The sequence below is a fragment of the Gopherus evgoodei genome, chromosome 2 (genome assembly GCF_007399415.2).
Source record: "Gopherus evgoodei ecotype Sinaloan lineage chromosome 2, rGopEvg1_v1.p, whole genome shotgun sequence".
NCBI lineage: Eukaryota > Metazoa > Chordata > Testudines > Testudinidae > Gopherus > Gopherus evgoodei.
This window is the reverse complement of record NC_044323.1, coordinates 189,283,019-189,307,044: the sequence shown is the minus strand read 5'-3', so window position 1 is coordinate 189,307,044 and position 24,026 is coordinate 189,283,019. Positions and strand designations below refer to the sequence as shown.

The window sequence follows — 24,026 nt, the reverse complement described above, 5'->3', positions numbered from 1 at the left end:
TTGTGAAGCTCTAAATCAGTTTGTAGACCACTGAATACATACTCATTTTAAAGAAACATAGGCTGAGGAAGGTTGGCTTTTTTCAAGTAAAAGTGTATTACAGAAGTATCAAGCCATTATTTTTTTAAGAGTTGCCAATTGAAAATGAACAGAAACGTAACATGTTTTATGTTTTAAATTGGAATATGTAGACTAATAATACAAACTTTTATTTTAAAATCTGTTCCTCCTTCAGATACTGAACAGAGAGCTGACCATCAAAAACTCCTGCATATAACTTGGCATTAGGTTTGATGCAGGGAAGTGGAATTGCTGGGAAGTTAGTATTAACATGGAAACAAGTTCTTTTTTGCATCTAACTGAATCTTTGTGAGTTAGCTAGAATATTAAGGAGTCCAGCCCAGAAGCAGGTTCCTAGTGGTCTGACACCTTTTTAAGTCAACAGGAGAGATATTGCAGGGCCATGTGGCTGAAAGGGTTATCATATCCTTTTTGGTTCCTGAACTTTTTTCCTCCCTTCCTTGTTGGAGACTGGTTGTGTCTCTTTGTGCAAATACCAGAGGTAGCTCAAACTTACCTGAGGCTTCTAGGGCTTGATGCCACTATTTCTGCCTGTATGCTAGATTCTTTGCATCCTGTAATGCAAACAGAGCTGTAATTCAGGGCTTATACCTTATTTATTAGCAATCTCACTTTTAAAGTTTTGGGTTTTTTTGACGGCGGCGGCAGCAAGCAAACTCTCCCTCAGGGAACCATGTTTTCTGGGCTCTGTTCCATGAATGGGATCACCTCTCTCACAACATCATGACAGAGAGGCTTGCTACTTGACTCCCCATTTTCTCAAGATGCAGGATGTGAATTCTTAGAGAATTATCCCTACATTACCTCCTTATTTGTATATCTGAAGATAAGGAAATACACCAAGGATCCAACCACTGATTATTTTCTGAACTAGGAAAAGGGGCAGGTCTAATGGGGATGAGAATCTCCACTGTAAGAAGCCCCCCAAAAGTCCTTTAGTTGGCCAGAAAATGTAATGACGAAGGGCAAGAAGCAAATACGTATGCCTGTTCTTTGTCCTCAGCATGTTTCAGCTCTTATCAAAGAAGGATAACTATGTTGGAAGATAACCCTGAGCCAGAAAAACAGAAAACGTTCTTCCTCAGCAAACATGTTTTGAAACAGCAGGGAAGAAGTGGTGACCATCAACAAGATCCAACTAGAAAAAAGGATGAATGAACTAAATCTAAGGGAGAACGCTCCCATCCAGAGCAAAGGTATATTTTGCCATCCCTCTGCATTTCTCCTAAGACACCTGCCCATTCTAGTGAAATCCAAAAACTACAAAGCACCTGCAAGGGGAGAAGCTCCTTTCATTCTTATCCTCAACAAAGGTGTTGGTGAAGGGGTTAATTATTCTGGGGTAGAACTTGAACCCACAGATACCAAGGTGTGGAAACCAAATCTCCTTCCAATCAAAATAGTCAGCATGACTGCAGCCGTGTCTACATCTTTCCAGAAATATGGCTGGAAGTGATACTCTCTTATTCAAGTGAACAGATCCAATCAGCTTCAGCTGGATAGATTTCCATTCTTCGGACTGGAGATGGAGCGCTAGGGAGTGCCACGTGGATACCAAGTTTCTCCACATCTCTTGTTTAAACTCTCTTGAACTGTGAGAGACACAGAAGCATTCACTTATCCTGATATTTCACACCACCCACAATTAAGAGCAATCATCTGTCCTTAGGGGGCTCAGGCCTTTACTCCCTAATTATCATAGTTTAGCTTTTTAAAAAAATTGAGCCAGCATAGACATCAAGAAGCTGAACAGATGGATGAAGAGAATTTATATTAATAATGGAGACTTTAGCTTCTACAATCACTTCAGTGGAACTGCAAACTTATTTGCATATTCCCAAATGCCCTGTCCTAGATAATTCTCAGGTTTGCCTATGGAAATCGCCACTATCAATACAAAACATTAATCTTTGGCGTCCACTCTGCTTGACCTAGTCAGTGAAGGAATTGAGTGATAATAAATAGGCTAAGGGGCTCTAGGAATTCATTGATTCTTGTTTCTAGGTAATATACTCATCAGAACCTCCTCCCCAAGCATCTTAAAGGCAACAGTTTGGGACACTTTCCATGCTTCAGGCACAAAGTTTTATCGTAAATCCAAAGAAGAGTTCACTGGTCTGGTCTTAGAGCATTGTCCTTCTAGGGCAGTGATTTTTCAACCTGTGGTCCCACAGACTACATCTAAGATTCACAAAGTAGGTCCACATTGCCATTTGACATATTTTAGTGGTCCACAGATGAAAAAAAGGTTGAAAACCACTGGCATGAGAGATGGGAACACAAGGAGAGCTGTAGTCTTTTTGTGACATACAGCAAAGACACTGATCTCCACAGTACTTATATTACCATATGTAGTCCATTCATCTTTCCTTGCAGTTGCTGGGCCTGATGTCTCTAGTTGCCTGCAGAGAGATCATCCCGTGGATGAATATACAGATGAGATTTCTCCTTCAGGTTTGAAATTATTCCCAGCAAGAAATGCACATGAAAAGGAAAATTCTCCCCCAACTAACTTACTCCCTCTGTGGAAGCAGGAAGCCTATACAGCAAGTTTCTTCCCTTAGTCTGTACTTCAAGGTCTGATTGAAAACACTAGGCTGTCAGGTTTAGGAACCCACTTGGATTGTGTGGTTGAGGTTGGCTTCAAAGCACCAATCTAGAAATAAGTGCACCATCTTGCCTTCTGAGAGTTTCAGGCTCAACTGAGGCAAGAGCATGTTGTCCCATCAGACAACACAACCACATAAGATGATGAGGGGGACATATGGTTCAAATCAAAACACATACAAGCCTTGCAGATCTTACTGTGGGTGTGATATTACATAACATCCATCAGGGTAAACCAAATACAGTAGAACCATAGAGTTACGAACACCCTGGGAGTGGAGGTTGTTCGTAACTCTGAAATATTGGTAACTCAACAAAACATAGTGGTTGTTCTTTCAACAGTTTACAGCTGAACAAAGAGCAACTGCTGAGCTTCAGTTGAGCTGCAAATTTGACACCATCAGCTCAGTATTAAACAAAGACTGTGAATGGCTTGCCAACTACAAAACCAGTTTCCCCTCCCTTTTCACACCTCAACTGCTAGAACAGGGCCTCATCCTCCCTGATTGAACTAACCTCGTTATCTCTAGCTTGCTTGCATATATATACCTGCCCCTGGAAATTTCCACTACATAGACTCATAGACTTTAGGGTCAGAAGGGACCAATATGATCATCTAGTCTGACCTCCTGCACAAAGCAGGCCACAACACCCTATCCATCCACTTCTATAACAAATCCCTAACCTATGTCCGAGTTATTGAAGTCTTCAAATTGTGGTTTGAAGACCTCAAGCTGCAGAGAATCCACCAGCAAGTAACCCATGCCCCACGCTACAGAGGAAGGCGAAAAACCTCCAGGGCCTCTGCCAATCTGCCCTGGAGGAAAATTCCTTTCCGACCCCAAATATGGCGATCAGCTAAACCCTGAACATATGGGCAAGACTCACCAGCCAGCACTCAGGAAAGAATTCTCTGCAGTAACTCAGATCCCATCCCATCCAACATCCCATCACAGACCACTTGGCATACTTATCTGCTGATAATCAAAGATCAATTGCCAAAATACATGCATCTGACGAAGTGGGTATTCACTCACGAAAGCTCATGCTCCAAAATGTCTGTTAGTCTATAAGGTGCCACAGGATTCTTTGCTGCTTTTACAGATCCAAACTAACACGGCTACCCCTCTGATACAGCTGAACATTGACTTAATATAGCTTTGAAACTTTACTATGCAGAAGAAAATGCTACTTTTAACTATCTTAATTTAAATGAATCAAGCACAGAACCATTTCTTGTCAAATCTTTTTTAAATCTTCCCTTTATTTTTTTAGTAGTTTAACACAATATTGTGCTGTATTTGCTTTTTTCTTTTTTGGTGGGGCGGAGGGGAGAGAAAGAGGCCTCTGCTGCTTCCTGATTGTGTACATCCAGTTTCAAACGACGTGTGGTTGATTTCAGTTCGTAATTCTGGTGTTTGTAAGTGAGGTTCTACTGTAAAAGGATCCTGGAATACAAAAGCAGATTGGCTAATTCATCTGTGGATAGAAAATTTAGAGTTGCCTCTTAGTCTATCAGCTGAAACATTTTTGGGTTATCTTGGGTGGATTTATTCACATGCAGACAAAATGCAAAAACAACGCCTCTTCTTCATCAGAGATCATTGGGAGCAGATGCTATGGCTCACAGATGAGCAAATCTTTTTTTATACCTGAGCTCACTTGCCGTGTTCTATGGCATCCTGCTCTGGCAAAAATAATGTTGACTGACACAGAATATATGTGCAAAGCTGCCACCTGGTCCAAATTAAAGCCCTACAGGTTCAATCTTGAACATTTCCAGAATGGTGCTTGGCAGAAAGTTGCTCCAAGCTATAGTCCCAAAACATTCATAGATTTTTTTTTTTTTTTAAAGACTGGAAGGGACCCCTAGATCATCTAGTCTGAACTCCTGTGTAACACAGACAATATAATTTCACTCCTGTATTGAGTTGAATAACTGGTTTGACTAACGCAAATCTTAGAGAAAGGCATCCAGTCTTGATTTGAAGGCCTCGAGATTTTTTCCGATGATTAATCATCCTTACTTGTTCTTAATTTTTTTTTGTCTTTATTTATAATTTGAATTTGTCTGGTTCAGATTAATGTTCATTTTAGGGATGGTGAAACTACCACCTTCTGTTTTACTTGCCCTCCTTACTCTTTCCTGATGACTTATTTCTCATATATCTCAGATTGGGGAAAGGTCAAAGTCCAGAATGGAAAAATCGTTACTAAAAATTCTTTTCTGGGACCTATTCTTGTCCAGCAGGGCAGATTGGAGTAGTCCTGAATGTGTCTCTAAGGCCTCTTCAGGCTCCATGTATACAGTTAACAGTAATACTGTAGTTCATTTGTGTTAGGAGTTTTAGATCCTAATCTATTCCTAAGAATGTTATGTCCCTACGAGTTTGAAAATACTGTGTGGGTGGAAGGAGCAAGGACAAGCAATGGAGTCTATGGACAAGTCTGAACAGCTTTTCATATTTGCAGAAAGATGTGCTGGCCTGAACTAGGGGAGTGGTTAACCCTACAGAGGGAATTTATCAAGTAACAAACTACTTTTCTATTCTGACAAATAGCAACTATTTGTGGTGGGGTACAAGAAATAGAGCTGAATAGAGCCAGTTACACCTCTACCTCTTTATAATGCCACCCGTTATAACACGAATCGGATATAACGCGGTAAAGCAGCGCTCCAGGAGGCGGGCTGTGCACTCCAGCAGATCAAATCAAGTTTACTGTAATGCGGTTTCACGTATAATGCGGTAAGATTTTGTGGCTCCTGAGGATAGCATTATATCACGGTAGAGGTATAGTTGCAAGTTACTGGGATTTAGGCTTCTAAATCACTGTTACGCACTTTTGAAAATTTTACCTTAAGTCTTCAGAACAAACAAATGCTTAGAGGAGGCATAAAGAATTTTTCTCCCTAGTCTTACCATTGTACAGTTTGTAGTGGGGAGCATCTTGCAGAAATATGCCACTGCTATAAAGGAAGCAAAAAAACCCCTTCATTATCACAGCTTTAAAATCATGGTTAAGGGAACTATTGAGAATAATGATACAATTAATCAGCCTGGCCTGCATAATCTAAATACTGACTGGAGCATTGAATGCTGTGGAGAGGTTTCATCAGACTTGACAGAAAAGTTCAGGCAAGTACTAGATGAGCTTGCTGGGGCAGGAAACTCAGGACCAAAATGGAGAACAGAAATCACCTCTGGGTTTGGCCCCATCACAGGAGGAGTTGCAAGAATTTCTAAAGAGTGGTAGGACCTACTACTTGAGAAATTAATTTATTCTTTTCTCAGTTTGTGAAGGCTAGCGAAAAGCAACTAGGCCTGCCATCACAGAAATGAAAGGAGAAAAAATGAATCCAGTGATGAAGCAGTTCCTAAAGACACGGCAGTGTTTATTTCACCAGGATGTACATTCAATTGCTTTCAGTGCCATTTCTATTATTTTTCCCATGGTCCATGTGCCCTAAGTGTGGGATGGAAAACTTCAGTCTTTGAAGAATGCTATAGTTGTCCCAGTTATCACTCCTTGGTGTCTTCCCATTTCTTAGGCAAAGTTATTTAAGGTAATGACATCATTCCAGTGAGACCTGGCCTCTTAACTTCTTTGATCCTTTCAGTTTTGGACTTTTCCTGAAGACTGCTCTAGGGCCACTAATAATCACTATAATGAAATGTCAAAACTCAAGGTCTCCGTAGCCTTTTCCAGTCTGTCATGAAGTGCAGCTGACCCTTTTATATGATCTATTTGGAGCAGACAGTGCAGCACTACAGTGGCTTCAGTGATTCCTTTCAGAAGGAGCTTGGCGTAGTGATTGACAGCTGCCCTTTCCCAAGAGACCTTGCAGGTGATGTTCTACAGGTATCAATAGTCTTAATACTTTTATAGTCTTGAAGGCAAGAAGGGACCATCATGCTCATCTAGTCTAACCTCCTGCACATCACAAGCCACAGAACCTCACCCACCCACTTCTATAATAGGTCCATAATCTCTGGCTCAATTACTGAAGTCCTCAAATCTTGATTTAAGGAACAGAGAATCCACCACTTACTGTAGTTCAAATCAACAAGTGACCTGAACCTCACTCTGCAGAAGAAGGCAAAAAGCCCCCAGAGTCTCTGCCTTTCAGACCTGGTGAAGAATTTCTTACCAACCCCAAATACAGCAATCAGACTGTGAGCATTTGGGCGAGACCCACCAGTCAGATATCTGGAAAAGGATTTTTGTAGTAGCTCCGTCTAGTGTCCCTATGTCCTTCTAGACAACTTCATTATACCTTCTCCTCCAAAAATTTTCAAGCTCAGTCTTGAAACAAGTTATGTTTTTTTGACCCCACTTTCTCCTTGGAAAGCTGTTCCAGAACTGCATTCCTCTGATGGCTAGAAACATTTAGTCTAATTTCAAGCCAAAATTATTTGTTGCCCGACTTATATCCATTTGCTTTTGTGCCAGCATTGCCCCGTAACCCTCTGATGTATTTATAGAGAGCAATCATATCTTCCCTCAGCATTCATTTTGTTAGGCTAAACAAGTCAAGCTCCTTAAGTCTCCTCTCGTAAGGTATTTTCTTTATTCCTCTGGTCATCCTAGTAGCCCTTCTCTGCACATGTTCCAGTCTGAATTCATCTTTATTAAGCATGGGAAACCATCAGTATCAACATGACACTTCTTGTAGGAAACTGAGATACTATGAACTCTGCTGTCAGTACACTGACACTCCACTTTGAGCATGTATGCTGAAGAGTAGATGTAATGTCACCAAGCCTTTGAGAAATTGGCTCCAGACCAGGTTGAGGCTGGAGAGAAGAGGGAAGAGTTCTGCAGAATTAGCCAAACCACCGACCTCTTCTTCCATAAAAAACACTTGTTCCTATATCATCAAGTCAGAATCATGGTATCCTGTTGGACTCCTTGAGCTTGGGTGTCCAGGTAGCAAAAGTGGAGAGAAATGATTATTCCTTTCTGGCTCATTGGACTGTCCCCTTTCTTGTCAGAGGTCCTGAATGATCCATGCATTACCCACTTCCAGGCTGGAATACTTTCTCCACCAGTTTTTCCCCTTATCTCCATCAGAGATTGTTGGTGCTAACAGTGGCAATTTTACCACCACCCTCCCTTCCCCATCACACACAAGTTGGTGAAGGGAATGGAGAAGGCTAGCAAATGAGACAGCCTTGAAACATTCTACTCAGTATTGTAGAATGGTGTCTCCTTACCTAAGAGGTGTTGAACAAGTTTAGGAAGGAGAGGATCAATGTGTAAGAGGAAGGGTGCAGTGCTTCATGAAACCCTTTGGCAATGGACGCTTGCAGCCCAAACAACATATGGCTTCTTCTGGTGAGGGGAAGAAACTGGCAAAAATCAAACCACAACAGAACAAGACTGAAAAAGTGAAAAAAAATACATAAAAAAATGGAAAACGGAAAGTGAAGCAAGAGAAAATGGAAACCAGTAACTGTTGGGAAATGATGTTACAGCAAAGAGCAGGGAGCCGACTTCCCACGCCATCCTTTGGAGACGGTAGGCATCTATAAATGAAATTTGGGAGACAGTGGTAGAGAGGTAGCCAAGGGATTCCCTTAACCCTGGTAAATTTAATCTTTTCTTTTGGTGTACGCTTAAAATCCAGATTTATTGGTGAATGTTGAAAAGAGTCACTGAACTGCATTGTCAGGATGATCAAATAAGGGTTGGAGTTGCATCCAGCACCTTGAATTTCATCTGAAAGTGAACTAGCACCAGTGCAGAGAAATAGAGCAAGGTGTCAGTATATTACTGCCCAGTACCTCTCAAGGGGGCAATTACATTAGATGCTTGCAAGAGTTTTTGGGTGACTTTCAAAGTCAATCTCAGTCTCATTTTATTGTTGTAGTTTAAGCCTCTGGGAGACAAAGGCACAGATTATTGATTCCCGGTGCATATCGGTGAGGGAAGGGGTCGAAGATGTTCAGATATGAAGGAGAGAAATGCTTAAATAAGAGCTTGGCCTTATATTTTAAATAAGAGATTAGTCTGGTTGTAAAAGTGACGTGGAAGCAGTATTTGTCAGAGAGATCTACAATGAGGTGGAGAGGGTAGCTTACTACTTACGGTGGAGGCAGATATCTAACACCACTCTATCAACTGTGAGAACTTCATCATGTCCTCAGCCTTTAATTCTGGTCCCATACTCTGCCACATGGTTGAGGAGCCTGATGGAGGCCATCTTTGGGCTTGAAAGACTTAAAGGTTTATGATTGAAGGCTTCTTAACAAATCAAGCACTGTCATCATGTACTTTCTGGCCTCTCTTTATTGCCCTAAGAAGATTAGCAGAGGTTTTTTCCATTTTTCTGAAGTGAACGAGGGGGGACTAAGTTACTGGCATCAATCCACCATTCAGTTTACACTGATGTACCCCAAAAAATAGAATTTTTGAGATCAGGCAATACTTGGCATGGCTATTAATATGAGAATCTGCTTTGTGTAAGGCAACAATTCCCTGCTCTCTGGAGATCAGCTGTCAAACAGGGGAGGAGCAAACTGATTAATTCATTCTAACTCCTGCTCCCTGCTCATGAGTTCATCTTCACAGGCCGCAAGAGGAGCAGCTGATTGAATCTAATCCCCAACCATGTTGTGGTGATGGGGTGTGATGGATCCACAGGATTTGTGCTTTGCCCCAGCTTTTAAACAGTCCCTTACGCGTGCCAGACTCTCAAGGGATTATATTCTTCCTTAAAGTAATGCAGCCTCAGTGCCTCTCAGACTGAGCCTCTGCTCCAGCACTGCTTCTCTCTGTGAGTGAGCTCTCTCCAGCAACTCAAGCTGAGACAAACTTGTATTCAGATTCATTTGTCCTCTCCAGGGATCAGTGCACCTCAGCAAGTATTTGCAGTCACACCAGGAAGCCTTTTCAAAACAAGGTAACAATTTATTAGCCATCTGGAATAAAGAATCTGAAAGTCCTTGGGTTATCATAGAGAAACAAAGATTTAAAAACATAGTCTATACTGCTTTAAGCCATGCTGCTCCAGGAACTATCTTGGTTTCCTTTGTTTCTGCCTCACTGTCAGTCTCAGGTCAGAGCTGCTGTGTTTCTCCACAGGCTAGCTCTTAAACACAGCCACCTTACATTTTTTCCCATTGTTCTTCAGCTTGGGGTCTCTGCTCTGCTTGTCTGCAGAGAGGTGGGGGGAAAATCTCCTTCCTTTTGGCTGTTTGCTGGGTCTGAGTTTTGCAGACATTGGGGTTTCCTTTGGCTTTCTAGCTCTTCCATCGATATGAGTCAGTTTCAATCAATCCTTTAATGACCCATTCATACCATCCAAGACAGTTATGTGCCCAGAACACTTCATGTCTCCTGATTTGCCCAAGTAGTGTATTAACCTTTCTGCACCCACTGGCTACAGTCTCAACTTAATGTCAGTCACTGCCACTGTCATATCATTCAGAAAAATATTACAGAAAAATCCTCTTTTCTTACATGGGGATCATCAGCATCAGCATCACCTCTTGGGAGTCCAAGACTGCCTGTCCATCCTATTAGTCCTGTTGTAAAGGTTTGTGTTTCAAGGTCCTTTCCCAGAGCTGAGAAGTTACCTTATGAATGCAAACTTATGACATTGACTCTGCCTGGAAGCTCTGTAGTTCTTGGAGAAATGAAGGCTCATTTCTTAGGAACTCTAGGATAATTCACGAGTCCCAGTATCAAAACCTAGAAAGATGGAAATTTGTGACTGAAATGGCCCTTATAGTCTTTTGGAGACTATAACAGGATTTATTGCATGTGGGAATGAAGAGTAACTTAACTGATGGGTGAGAATTCAGAGTGAAAACTAACAATGTTCAGCTGAAGTGCAATTGATGGAGAAAACAAATACAATGATTTTTGTTGGAGAGGGAATGAGTTTTGAATTTTATTTTTAGTCAGAATCAAATTAGAGAAGAATCATATAGTCAGTTTAAATGGGCATTTTTAAAGAAAGTGTTTAAAAATATTTAGAGTAAAAATGCTTTATGAATTAAATATTGGTTTGAGGAGATGGGCTGTGTAATACAAGTGGTATTCTAAAACTGAACTGCAAAGGAAAACAAATGGGTTTGTATATTTTTATTGCTCTTTCCTTATGTTTAAAGGAGGTCTGAAAGGTTTATCAATCTCTTCTCTCCCCCTCCCCTCTCCCTTAACATTTTCTTGGCTTGTTTTTACTCTTAGGAATATCAAGTGTCTGTTTTTTCCTAGTTTTGCTGAAAGACTTGGTTGGATTAGGGGTTCTGAAAAGTGGTTTGAGAGCTTTTTCTCACCCATCCGTTGAAGGACAGGGTGTTGGAATCTTTGTTTTTTCTCCTAGTGTCTGTGTGGGGTGCATTAGTTCATACAAGTAAAGCTTTAAACCGTCTGAATGAAAAATCCCTTCCCTGTCGATTTTCCCAGGTTTCATTTCCTGTGTATTGTGTTGTCTTAATTGTTCCAGTCTCTTTGGTGGCCTAGAATCCTTAAGGAACTGGAGTTTCTAACTTTTTTTAACCAGAGTGAGGAAAAAGATCCATTCAGACCGCCTTTATATATTATAAAGAAGCAAAAAAGGGCTCAAATCCAAATACTTTGTTTTCTCATGCACGTCATCTTTATGTACATCTTTGTAAAGATGTTTGAACTTGTTTCTTGGGGGTACACATCTGTTGGAGGCATTTTCTGTGGCACATGATATCAGCTGGCAGTTTATAGAATCCTGGTGTATTTTTGACAAGGTATTGTTTGAACTTTTTTTTATTTATTTTGCAGAGATACAGAACAAAGCCATACTGCTGTAGCCTATGCAAGTTCTCCTCAAAATTTCTTACTTCATTCAAGAATCATTTGCACCGTTACCATGAAGATGAAATGGACCAAGAGCTGGTGGTTCCTTGCCCAAAATGTGCATTTGCTTCTGATTCAAAAATAGTGGGAAAACACATCCGGATGTTTCACTCTTCTAATAGGAAAATACAGAACTGCACAGAGAGCATTTTAGGTGGCATGAAACAATTCAAGAGTGACATTATAAACTTCACATGTCTAAAATGTCACTTTACAGACACACTGTACTACAATATGAAGAAACATGTACTGATGAACCATTTTCAAAATTTAATAAGCACATATTTTGGCCAGAGACCAGATGAAATTGAAGAGAATTTTATTGAGCACTACTGTAAGAAATGTAATGCTTCTGCAAACAGCCAAGATTCTTTAATGTATCATGTCTTAACATCTGATATGCACAGAGATCTGGAGAATAAACTTAGATCTGTGATTTCAGAACATATTAGGAAAACAGGACTTGTGAGGCAAATGCATATTGCTCCCAAGCCTCCCACAACTATAGCTGCTCCATCTTTAATGCCCACCACTGCTCCATCAAGCTCAGTTACTACTCCAGCTTGCATTCAACTTGCATTTCCTCAGAATAATCAAAAACAAACCATGGTACAGGGGAAAGCAGTTCAAAACACTGTTTCAAATGCCTCTGGTAGCCTTACACATACATCTCCTGCTCCAGTTATTACTCCACCACATGTTACTCTTGTATCCAGTCCGCTCCCTGTAGGTCAGAATGTTAATCTTCAACCGCCAGTTCCACAACCTGTCTTTGTTTCCCATAAGGTCCCTCTTAATCAGCCTGTCAGGCCTGGGGTTCTCCCCCTTACTCAACCTGTTGGGGCCATAAATAGACCTGTTGCTCCTGGGGTTCTTCCACTTAGTCAACCTGTCAGGCCTGGTCTTCTTCCTGTTAATCAGCCTATTGGGACTATAAATAGTCTGGTTGCACCTGGGGCTCTCCCAATAGTTCAGCCTGTTGGTCCTGTAAATAGTCATGTTGGGCCTGGAGTTCTCCCACTAACTAGGCCTATTGCACCTGGGGTTCTCCCTATAAATCGACCTGTTGGGAATATGAATCAACCCATTGGTCCTGGGGTTCTTCCTGTGCCCCAGGCTGTTACCTCAGGGGTTCTCCAGCTTAATCAGCCTGTTGCATCAGAGGTTCTTCCTGTAAGACAGCCCGTCAGACCTGGGATTCTCCAGCTTAATCAACCTGTTACCTCAGGGGTTCTCCCTGCAAATCAGCCCATCAGACCTGGAGTTTCTCAAAATACCACTTTCCTGACTGCAGGACCTATACTTAGACAGTTAATTCCAACTGGTAAGCAGGTTAATGGGATACCTACATATACCCTTGCACCAGTTTCAGTTACTTTGCCTGTTCCACCTGGTGGCGGAGTAGCAACTGTTACGCCACCACAGATGCCCATTCAGCTAATGCCGTCTGGCACAGTAACTCAAATATCTCGCTCTCCAGCTAGTGCACCTTCTCCTCCTGTTGTTGTGACTTCTTCCCACAATATGTCTGCACAGGCTTCTCCACCTGCTCCTGAAACAAGCCAAGCCCTCAAACAGGCTAAGCAATGGAAGACGTGCCCTGTTTGCAATGAACTGTTCCCATCAAATGTCTATGAGGTCCACATGGAAGTGGCTCATAAGCACAATGCAGTAAAAACAGAGGAAACTCTTGAACCTGACAAGCTTGCAGTTTGTGCACCCTTTTTGAGGTGGATGAAAGAGAAGACTGTCCGGTGTTTCTCTTGTAAATGTTTCCTATGTGAGGAAGAACTTATAAAACATTTACTGATGCATGGTTTAGCTTGTTTGTTCTGTACATATACTTTCCGTGATCTAAAAAGCCTTGTGGAACACAATAAGACTGTGCATAATGGAAAGAAGAAGTTACATGAAGACTACAGCAACAGAGGATTTCAACTAGATAATGATGCTGATGGTGACATTATATTTCCACATTTTGACTTCAGTACAATGTTACCAAAAGAAGAACTTGGTGAAAAGGAAGTACACTTGGCAGTACTTGCAGGGGTAAACTCGAGGACCCTTGTACCTGTGTACATCAAAGTGAAGCCTCAGACAGCTGAAGTGAACAATATGTGCAGCAAAAAAGTATTTACATGCCCCTTTTGTTTTGGTACTTTCATTAGCAAAGAAGCCTATGAAATGCATTTGAAAGAGAGGCATCATATCATGCCAACCGTACACACAATTTTAAAGTCCCCTGCTTTCAAGTGCATCCATTGCTGTGGGGTGTACACTGGAAATATGACTCTGACTGCTATTGCTGTGCATTTGCTCCGCTGCAGAAGTGCTCCCAAAGACAGCAACTCAAGTATGAAAGTGCCGCTTGAGCGCAATGAGAAGAAAGAGTTATCATTTGTGAATGGTGAAAAGCACGATTCTGTCTCTCAGTCTGCTAAAAGAAAACAATCTGATCTATGCTCTGTTGCAGAGGACCAAAGGAATAAAGAACAGCAGCCTCAGTCCTTAAATATTGGCACAGCTCTAGCCCCAGATAAAGACGTGAATCTAGGGGTAGTGCCTGTCAAGCGACAAAAGGTTGAGAGCAGGACTGAAATGAAAGGACCTCCTTCAAGTGAGGATCTCCATAGTCTAGCATTAGATCCTAAACAGTATGAACACAGTTCATATGAAGCGCGAAAGCAGTTTCTGGCAGATTACTTTCACAAGAGGCCATATCCTACAAAAAAGGAGATGGAATTACTGTCCTCAATGCTGTGCGTATGGAAAACGGATGTTGCATCATTTTTTGGAAAAAAACGACATGTGTGCCTAAAAGCGATAAAAAATCGCCAGCCCTCTGTGCTTCTGGGTTTCAGTATGTCTGAACTTAAAAATGTAAAGCACAGTTTGAGTTTAAAATGTAAACCGCAGGATCTGTAAAAATGCTTTATAGTTTTAAAAAGAATCATAATTGCATAATTCTCAGTTTAGCAATTTATTACTTTGGTTTAATTTCTTTTAACTTACAGACTGACCTTTGCAGGATTACAGCAGTACGCAAAGCCTCATTCAGATTTGACTTGTTGAAAAAAGCAGCAGTGATTGTAGAACTGAGGAAGGTAGATCCTTCAAATTTTCAGCTCCGGAATTTGTTGTAGCTTTATTTTTCTTTTCTTTTGTCGAGTAGGTTTTTCCCTGCCTGCCTCTCTTCATTAGGCTTTTATACCACATGTATTGTCTTTCCTGATTTAAAATTTATTTTTTGTCAGCAATGTCAACCCCTCTCTCTCTCTCTCTCTCTCTCTTTTTTTTTTTTTTTAAAGAGAGAGAGGAAAAAAGGGGGGGCATAATGTTGGTTAGAATATCAAGACAAACTAAATGAGAAAATAGATCGAATTAAAAGTATTGGTTTAAATTTCTTTAAACTCCTAATTTTATTTTTTTCTTTTATCCTCTAAAGAAAACGATTGTGGTATTTAACTTCCTCCTCATAACCTGCCCAAAAAAGCTATGTTAGCAATAATAAAATGGATGCAGCAATTTTTTCCTCAAAAGAAGAGTATGTGTACTAATTACAGTTCCAGTGATGCACAGTAGCTAAATGTCATCTATATATTTTTGGGAGGGAGGCAGGTTCCTCTTAAGCTCTGGAATTAGGTGATTTACACTGGCTGTGATTTTTATCCCATTAAAAATTAACTAATTTAAAGGGATTGTTTACTGTCACTTTGTAGATATGGGACACTCTTCAGTTGCTAAATTTGTACAATTTCAAAGCCTGTTGACTACTTATTACAAACAGTAAAGTAGTTTTAGAGAAGTATCAAATTACTTTGATTCATCTTGACATAATGTGACTTTTATTCACATATCCTTTCTTACTTGTTGAGAGCTCAGTCCAAGCATCACTGAAGTCAATGGGAACGTGTCTATGCCAACTCTGTGTGTTGGTTAGGGTATTCAGTGAACACATTGCCCCTTCTAATAACCAATGAGAAATGTAGCTTAAACCACTCTCCTTTGATAAACAGTCAGAAAGCAGCTAAAGCTAGTGGATGGAATGGTAATATGGCACCTTTTGCCTATGTCATTGATACAAATGGAACTCCCATATGTGATGCGTACACATTCTTGCCATCTGACAAATAGTTAATGCTTTCTATGAAATTAATTGGTCTCAAAGTAGTTTCTAGTGAACAAACATCTACATCACAAAAAAAAAAACAAAAAAACCCAAAACCCTCCAGAACTGCCACGCTTGGTAAGTGAGAGTCAAAAGAATTGAGTGGGCTTGGTGATTAACCTACCTTTAAAATGAATTAGGGATGTGATTTGTGGCCACTTGCATTACCAGTCCACTGCTATACCTACTATTTGGATAAATGGGGGGCTTTGGTTTTAATCAGATTGTCAGTTTGGCACCTTGCAAAAATCACTAAAATTACTTTGCCAAACAAGGCCAGTAACAGGCCATTCAAAGCAAATATTACAAGTGGTCTGTCCTACCATGAACTTGTACTGATGACTTCAAACAAAGGCAAGAAGAATAATGTGCTTGGTGTGATTAACTTAGGTAATAAAAAAGTCAGTCTTTTCGTAGTCAGCAATTTTCATCCCATACCAGAGTTTTGTGTTTTTTAAATTGCATGTAAATGTGACTACATTGAACATTTCAAGCAGTTGTATAACAGGGCATGACTTACTGTAACCCTAACTATCAAAGGAAAAGCTTGCTGCTGCCTTATTTGAGCTTCTACAAACTTTAAAATATCTGTATTTTGGATTAAAAGCATTGCATTTTCCTGTTTTTGAAAAAACGGTGAAGTGTTCTCATATACTTACTATTTCAGTAATTTTTTGTTTAAATTGTAAAATACAAAAAGAAAATCCACAATAAAATTGAACCTAGTCTTGTAATGCAAACTCTGACCTAAAATCCTGTAAGGGATTGTTATATTTTTGAGAGGAGGAGTAGGGGGGAGAAAAGATCAACAGGACCCTAAAACCAATAAGAAAAATTTGATGATGTCTCCTAAAAGATATTACAGGATCCTAATCTGACTTGTGATTTGGCTGAGTTTAGTTTATGAACCAGTCTGGAGAGTTTAGGGGGATTTAAAAAAATACTTAGTTCTCGACTTGGAAAAAGAACGTACTATGGGCAAGATTCATCTCGGGTGTAATTCCATTCATGTCAATGGAGTTACACTAGGGATTTGACACTATAGATCTACAAGACAGCTTAAGATGAGTGGTTTAAGGTACTGTTCATATATTACAAATAATATTTCTTATTGGGAGAGAACTAAGAGGTGATATTAAGAGTTGATTCTTGCCATGGTGGTGGAGGAAACAATTTAGTTTTACCAGTTTTCTTTATTATACGCTGTCCAGGGACAATGTTAAACATTTTATCTATTTGGCCTTTGATTTCACAGTTTCAAATAAACCAACTTTTTAACTTTTTTTTAGGTGTGTGCATATGGATGGTTATTTTAAAAACTAGACTTTGAGAGTTTGTAATGTTTCGTTAACATTCTGAATGAGAACTGGACATGAAAAATTAGATTATTTTGAATCCAAATTATTATCTCTTAAGCAAACAGAAATAAAGACCTAGATCTTCCAGCTCTTCAAAAGAGGGCAGGGGAAGAGGACACCACTGCAAGAGAGTTTGTAATAAAAGTACATTCTACCTCATCTCTGAAATCTGATTTGAGTCCAAAGTCTTGATCATGAGCCTTTAATAGCAGTAGGAGCAGGATTAAAGCCTAAGCCTTTGAAACAGGCTTGCACAACATACGGCCTGCGGCCCGCGGAGCCTCACTGTGCAGCCCGTGGGGGATTCTAAATCCCCCCCCCCCCCCCCCCAGGGCTCTGCGAGCAGCCCAGAGCCCTTTGACTCCCAGCTGCGGCTGGGATTAAAGGGCTCAGGGCTCCCTGCCGCTGCGGGCAGCACAGAGCCCTTTGAATCCCGGCCACGGCTCCAGCAGATGGGCTGGGGCTGGGATTCAAAGGGCTTGGGCTCCCCTCGGTGGCAGGAGCTCTGGCCCCTTTAAATTCCTGCCCCAGCCCCGGAAAGCTCCGGATTCCCCCAGCCACCGGAGCCCTGGGCCCTTTAATTTGCTCCTGAGGCCTCCCAGCCACCTCTTCAGCTGGGAGTCCCTGGTTGATTTAAAATCAAGTATCACCTCCCCACCCCCAACCTTCCTTTTTGGCCCACAGCTGTTTTGGTGTGGTGGCACTGGGGAAGGAGAGTTTGTTTCTGCACGGCTGCATGGTGCTGGAGTAGGGTGTTTTCGCGGGACCGGGAGGTGCTGGGGGGGGGGGGGGCGGAGGCATTTGGCCCTCAGGTGTTTTCTTTGGAGTAATGTGGCCCTCGCCACTTTACAAGTTGTGCAGGCCTGCTTTAAAGTTGACTGTTTCAGTCACAGACAAAAAGCCAGAAGTGACTGATCTAGGGAAGATCACAACTCTTACATATGTATCAGTATATAGGGTAAGGCTTTTTAGAGGATACGGGGCTTGGTTTGGAAAAACTCAGAGGTTTTATTAAAATAAAAACAATGCAGGTGAACTAAGCTACCAATTTCAGCCTAAATTAGATTGTGCTGTTGCTGTCTCAAAGTGTGAGACCAGCTGCTTAGGAAGGTGCTAGTCTCTATTTGAAGTTATTGCCATGTGCTGAGTATAGTCATTGTGGCTGGCTTCTGCAGAATTTCCCATTTAAAGAAGTTAGTTCCTTTAGCATCTCCTTTTGCGAAAAGAAACTGGCTGTCACATCTTAAGAGTCACCCTGCCAGATGAGTTGCCATCTGTCTGCTCACGGGAGCAATTTTTATGAGCGTAAAAGGATAACTAAATAGTGATTGGCTCAGAGGGTTGAAGATATTTCATTTACTTATGAACAGGTATCTCAATTCATTACAGTATGCTTTCTTTGGATAATAGTTTAGTAGTATCTTTTTTTAAAAGTGAAAAGACGCATTAGAAAATCACTAAGCATAATACAACTTGTAATCAGGAAGTGCAGTATGAAAGATTCAGTGTAATGTAACTTTGTCATATGTTTTGATTTATATTAACTATGTGGAAGGATAGAAAATACATGAAATGGGTTTGTTAGTTAATGGTGCAGTGGGAACTTAACTTTTGTATTGCATGCCTTTTTTAAAAAAAACTCTGCTAAGTCTTCATAATGTAGTTGACAATTTATTTCCTAGGGGTTTAATCCCTTCCATAAAAAAGGAAGGGGAGTACTAGTAATGGGAGAAGAATGTTCAGTACACAAGCTTTCTTAGCAAAGTTTTTACTAGCTAATATAAGATGCACCAGCCAGTAGCCTTTAAATAGGATTAAAAATGTGCACTCTGAACAAATGCTGCTGCAGTGTATCTCAATATAGAAATTAAAACTCCTAAACTCAAAAATATTTTACGGTATGTGACCATGCAGTTTTCAAACATTCAGACTTCCAACCAGTGCTTTTTCAAAGTTGGGTATATGCATATTCTCTTAGCATGTGATATTTTGGGGACTACCTAGACCAGTAAAGGGTTCTGTCTAACCTGAGGTGTCTGGATGCTGTTCAGCTGTGATTCAGAGCCATAGCCTTCCCACAAACAGAGTCTCATCCTGGCTTCCAGTAGCCCTTCCACTCCTGAGTCTCCCCAAATCTGTCCTGGAGTTTTTAACTACTAAGACTTTTCACCCCAAAAGGCATGAAACCACACCCTGCTGTGCTCCTCCCAGTTATCAGCTCAGTTTGGCACCTACAGTTCACACCAATTGCGTGACCTGCTTGGGTAAAAAAAAAAAAAAAAAAAGTTGACAGAAAAATCAGATTCAAAGATGAAATAGCAAGGGAAGCAAACAGAGAAGTTACACAGAAAATAAACAGGGTTTACATTCGCAAATTAGATTAAACTTCCTTTTCTAATACAGGTTACCTATTGCCTCTGAACATTGTCCCAGCATATCCCATGCCACAGAGAAAACCCAGCGTTTGACAGACAGTTTCTGGATATTCATCAGGTCAAATGTCCTCTCCCCTTTTTTCCCCCTTTCCTCTCAGGCTATGCTGACTCTCGGTTATGCAGCTTGAGGAATTTCTAGCTGGGATAGTTCCATTCACTGTAACAGCCTATCCATTGCCTTTTTCTGAGTTGTACAATGGTAAGTACTTAGAGCTAGTGTTAGCTGGGTGGGGACGCATCCTCTCCCTGTCTGTCTAACCAGGACCCCACTGAGATGGAGCAGAATGCAGCAGAAATTATGAGCACAGTTTTACAGATACACAAATTTATAACCACAGTCTGTATATATTCCTCATAGTGACACTAAAGTTCAGAACAATCCAAGCTTGTATATAAATCCTTGATGTGCTAGTTTAGTAAAATAACATAGTGAACAATCAGTTAATTCTACTGCTTATTCTTCGAGGTTCAACCCTCCCTGTTCTCCTTTTGGGCTGTCTTGGCCCTGATTGTCACAGAAGGCTATTTAAAAAAAACAAAATGTTTTTTTGAAAGTTGTGGGTGGGTTGCACAGAAGAGTTTGGTGCCTCATCAATGATACCTCATCAATGTCTATTACCATTGCCTCCCTTCTGCTTTCCTGGTAGGTAAAATGGCAACTATGTATAGATGTCATGTTTAGAAATTCTATGATTCTTTTCCTTCAGCATCTGAGTTGGCACCACGTATAGCAGGTGTCTGAAAGTCCTTAGTGTACTTGAGACTGCGCTCACAACCTGCACTCTCCTAGCTCCACAAAAGCCCCCTAGGTGAGCTGGTGGGTAGTAGAAGCCTGAGCTGGGGGGTGGGGGGAAGGGGCATGCTCCCCAAACAATGCATGGAGAGAGTTAGCTGCCTGGGAAGGATCCACAGAAGCCAGCATGGGATGTGGTAAGCTGTCTTAAACTAGCTAGTAGTGAAATGCAGAGGAAAGGGGCTGGGGTTAGGGCCAGATCCCCAAAGGTACTTAAAAATGTACCTTCTTAGCATATGCGCAATGTGCATCAGGTGGCATATGACCAGGAGTCATCACTGATGGGCTAGAAGGAAGCATGCATCTCAGCTCAGGGTGCTCAGGTGTGACCCCTCTCATGGAGTTAGATGCCAGGCTAGCCACCTGTTCCTGAAAAAAATCAGAGCCAGACACCCATCCTTTACAACTTCATTCCATTACAGCCATGGGCCCAGCAGGTAGGGCACTCACCAGAGATGAGGGAGACCTGTTTTCAAATTGCTGCTTTTGGAGCAGGGACTTGTACCCAGGTCTTCACCTCCTATCATAGCACCCTGACTGTTCACCAAGCTATTGGGTATATCAAAATCACTTCTGCTGGAGGTGGCCATGCTGTATAAATAAGAAACAATTACTCATGTTTTGTAATTGTTGTTCTTTGAAATACGTTGTGCATGTCCATACCCCTGCATGTGTGAGCACCTGGGCCACCAATGTCTGCATTTTTCCCTAGCAGTATCCAGAGGGGGTAGCAATACCTGTGCCCTGGTGACTAGCGTACACCAAGCTGAGGGTAAAATGAGCAGAGCCCCTCCCCCCCACACCCTCTTTCAGTTCCTTTGTACTGGAATCTTATATGCTGCATTCCACTGTGTTGGGGCAGGTGGGTGTGTGTGTGATGGACATACGAAAAACATCTTGAAAAACAGTTACCTGCAGCAAGTAATCATTTCTTTGTCTTTGCCTGCTTGCATAGGTCCATTAACCTTAGATGATGCCAAGCTGCTTATGAAGGAGCAGAGACTGCAGCCAGGCACAGCAGGAGTTGTTGAACACCTGTGGGTTCAGCTAGCCCCGCCCCATTATTACTGCAGCCAGTGCCAGGCCTGGTGGAGAGAGAAATGAAGGGAGCCTGGCTCAGTCGAGGGCTGACTAGTGAAGAGACAGGAGCTCTCTGTATGCCTGCCTGAAGGCACAGACCAGCAACCGCCTGCTAATGCAGCCACTGGAGACAAGTCAATCTTTGCCGGCCAAAGGGAACTTACAGCTAAGCTCCAACTGTGGAGCAACTGGACTAGTGGGGGGTGCGAGGGGCCATGCCCCAAACTAAAAGTACATGCAGAGGAAGCAGGCCAGGCAATCAGACCCTGAAAACCCCCCCACGGCTGGGAGAAAGAGCCATCGCCCCTGTTTAGGAGCTGAGCGATGTAGGACCCTGGACCAGGACCTCAAGGAGAAGGAGGGGGTCAAGTTTCCCTACAGCCACTCTAACCAATGATCTAGCAACTAGACTCCCTGGCCCCTGAGGGCCCTATCACACTGTATCTCGGGGGGTGAGGGACATAACACCCTTAGCCTTATAGAATTTGACAATACAACTGGTGAACCATTTGGAAAGCTGGTGCACTTTGACAGGCTGCCCTATCATTCCTACTGCATAGGAGATGAAAAATTGGGAAGAAACCCCAAAGCACTTTGTTCTGCCAGGTAAAAAGCCAGAGTTTGGTGAACATCATGGAGCTTTTGGTCATCTTTGAGAGCATGCATCTATGGAAAGAGGATCAGTTAAATATATTGACTGATTAGGATGGTGGGAAACAAGCTGTGGCTTAAATCCCACCAATGATGACCAATCCCAGCTCAACTATATTGTTTATATACCTATGCAGGCATGCTCATATTTTACAGATAGAGGCCTGAGGCAGGCTAGACCAGGTATCAGGATACTCAGATGTGGATGTGGGAGATCAGTTCGCTGCTCCACTGGACTTAGACCCAATCCTGAAAGATATTTAGGTGCCTTGTCCACATAAAAGCCTGTGTATAGCATTACCAGGGCACGTAGTTCCCCCAGTCTCCTTCTTGAGCTGCTAGCCATCTGCTCTTTGGTGGAAGTGACTTTTTTTAATAACTCTAGAGAGGTTTCTATAAAGGCTGATTACACTAGATTCAAATCTCACTGTGGAGTCAGGGCTCTGATAAGTGGGACGACACTTTCTAGGCCTTTTTATGAACCTGGCCAGAGTCAGGTGGTATAGGATGGCATCATCAGGATGGTGATCTATGACGGGACTGCAAAATCGATGACAACATTGGGAGCTTCCTTGCTATCACATACTGAGGTGGTATGTTTCTGGTAGGCTGGAGCAGACACTGAGGCAATCAAGGAAAGACGTACTGAGCCATTGAGAGAACTCTCTGTCTGCCAATAAAGCCAGTGAGACCGTTTGGAAAGGGTGGTTGACAAATGATCTCAATCCAATTGAGCCAGTGTCAAGGCTGGGCAAAGAGCAACCTCCTTGCAGATGTAACTGAGATGCTTTTCTCTTTGTGTCTGTGTCCCAGTTTTTAAATCCGAGCAAATCAGACACCTGTCCCAGACCTGACCCACACATTGATCACTGGTAGAGGGAGGTTCACTCATTGGCATTGGCCTGTGACATTCAGAACAGGGCTTGAAGCCAGGAGACTTTGGCAAAAGCTCTTTGGATACTGGGCAGAGCCCAGAGTCTGGTATTGACAATAAAAATGAAAGAAAGACAAGGACTTCCAAGGGACCAAAACAAGTACCACTAACTACAAACTAGGCTAACAACTTGCTATAAGGAAAAGTTCATAGGAGGAATAAGATGAAGCACAATATGGGCTGACCACCGATGGAAAGAAGGAACTGAAGGATGTGTGGGTTGGCTCTGCCCTTTTCCCCCTCGGTTTGAGGCATGAGAGATGCCAGGGCACAGGCATGGCCACCCCTACAAGTACTACTAGGAAAAACTCTCCAGCCCCGGTGCATAAGGCATGCACTTAGTGTAACTGACATATGCAGTCACTCAAAAGAAATATTCATTGGCATAGGAACTCAAACTTGGGCCTTCCATATGAGCATCATAACCACAGCATCACAGACACTCTTGTGCAATGATTAGTTGGTTATTTATATAAAATCATCAACAGGAGAGATTGAGAGCCCCACCCCAGAATACCCCACAGCCTAGTGGTTAGGACACTCTCTGGGAAGTGGGAGACCTGTGTTTTGAGTCCCTGCTCCAAATTAGGCAGAGCAGGGATTTGAATCTGGGTCCACTTCCAGCTGAGTGCCCTAACTACAGAGCTATTGGGTATTCTGGGGGTGGATATATCTGCCCAATCGTGCTCAGATCACCTACAGGATCAGGCAAGATAGATAGGGGGAAATGCCCTAGAGCAGGGGTAGGCAACCTATGACATGTGCCAAAGGCAGCACACGAGCTGATTTTCAGTGGCACTCACACTGCCTGGGTCCTGGCCACCAGTCCAGGGTGGCTCTGCATTTTAATTTTAAATGAAGCTTCTTAAACATTTTTAAAACCTTATTTACTTTACATACAACAATAGTTTCGTTATATATTATAGACTTATAGAAAGAGACCTTCTAAAAATGTTAAAATGTATTACTGGCACACAAAACCTTAAAGCAGAGTGAATAAATGACTTAGCACAGCACTTCTGAAAGGTTGCTGACCCCTGCCCTACAGGTTCTCAAACTGGGGGAAGGAAGGGGGACA

The 24,026-nt window shown here is 42.0% G+C and overlaps 1 protein-coding gene across 2 annotated transcripts in view; it reads left to right on the top strand.

The window, feature by feature from the left end:
• The window catches only part of ADNP2 (ADNP homeobox 2), a 31,533-nt gene extending 14,553 nt beyond the window's left edge, over window positions 1-16,980 (top strand). For both annotated transcript variants that reach the window (XM_030552569.1, XM_030552568.1), the window contains one exon: window positions 11,455-16,980. In XM_030552569.1, coding sequence (XP_030408429.1) covers window positions 11,455-14,454 — 3,000 coding nt within the window. In that variant the 3' untranslated portion in view covers window positions 14,455-16,980. The remainder of the gene's footprint in view (window positions 1-11,454) is intronic.
• The last annotated feature ends 7,046 nt before the right edge of the window (window positions 16,981-24,026 follow it).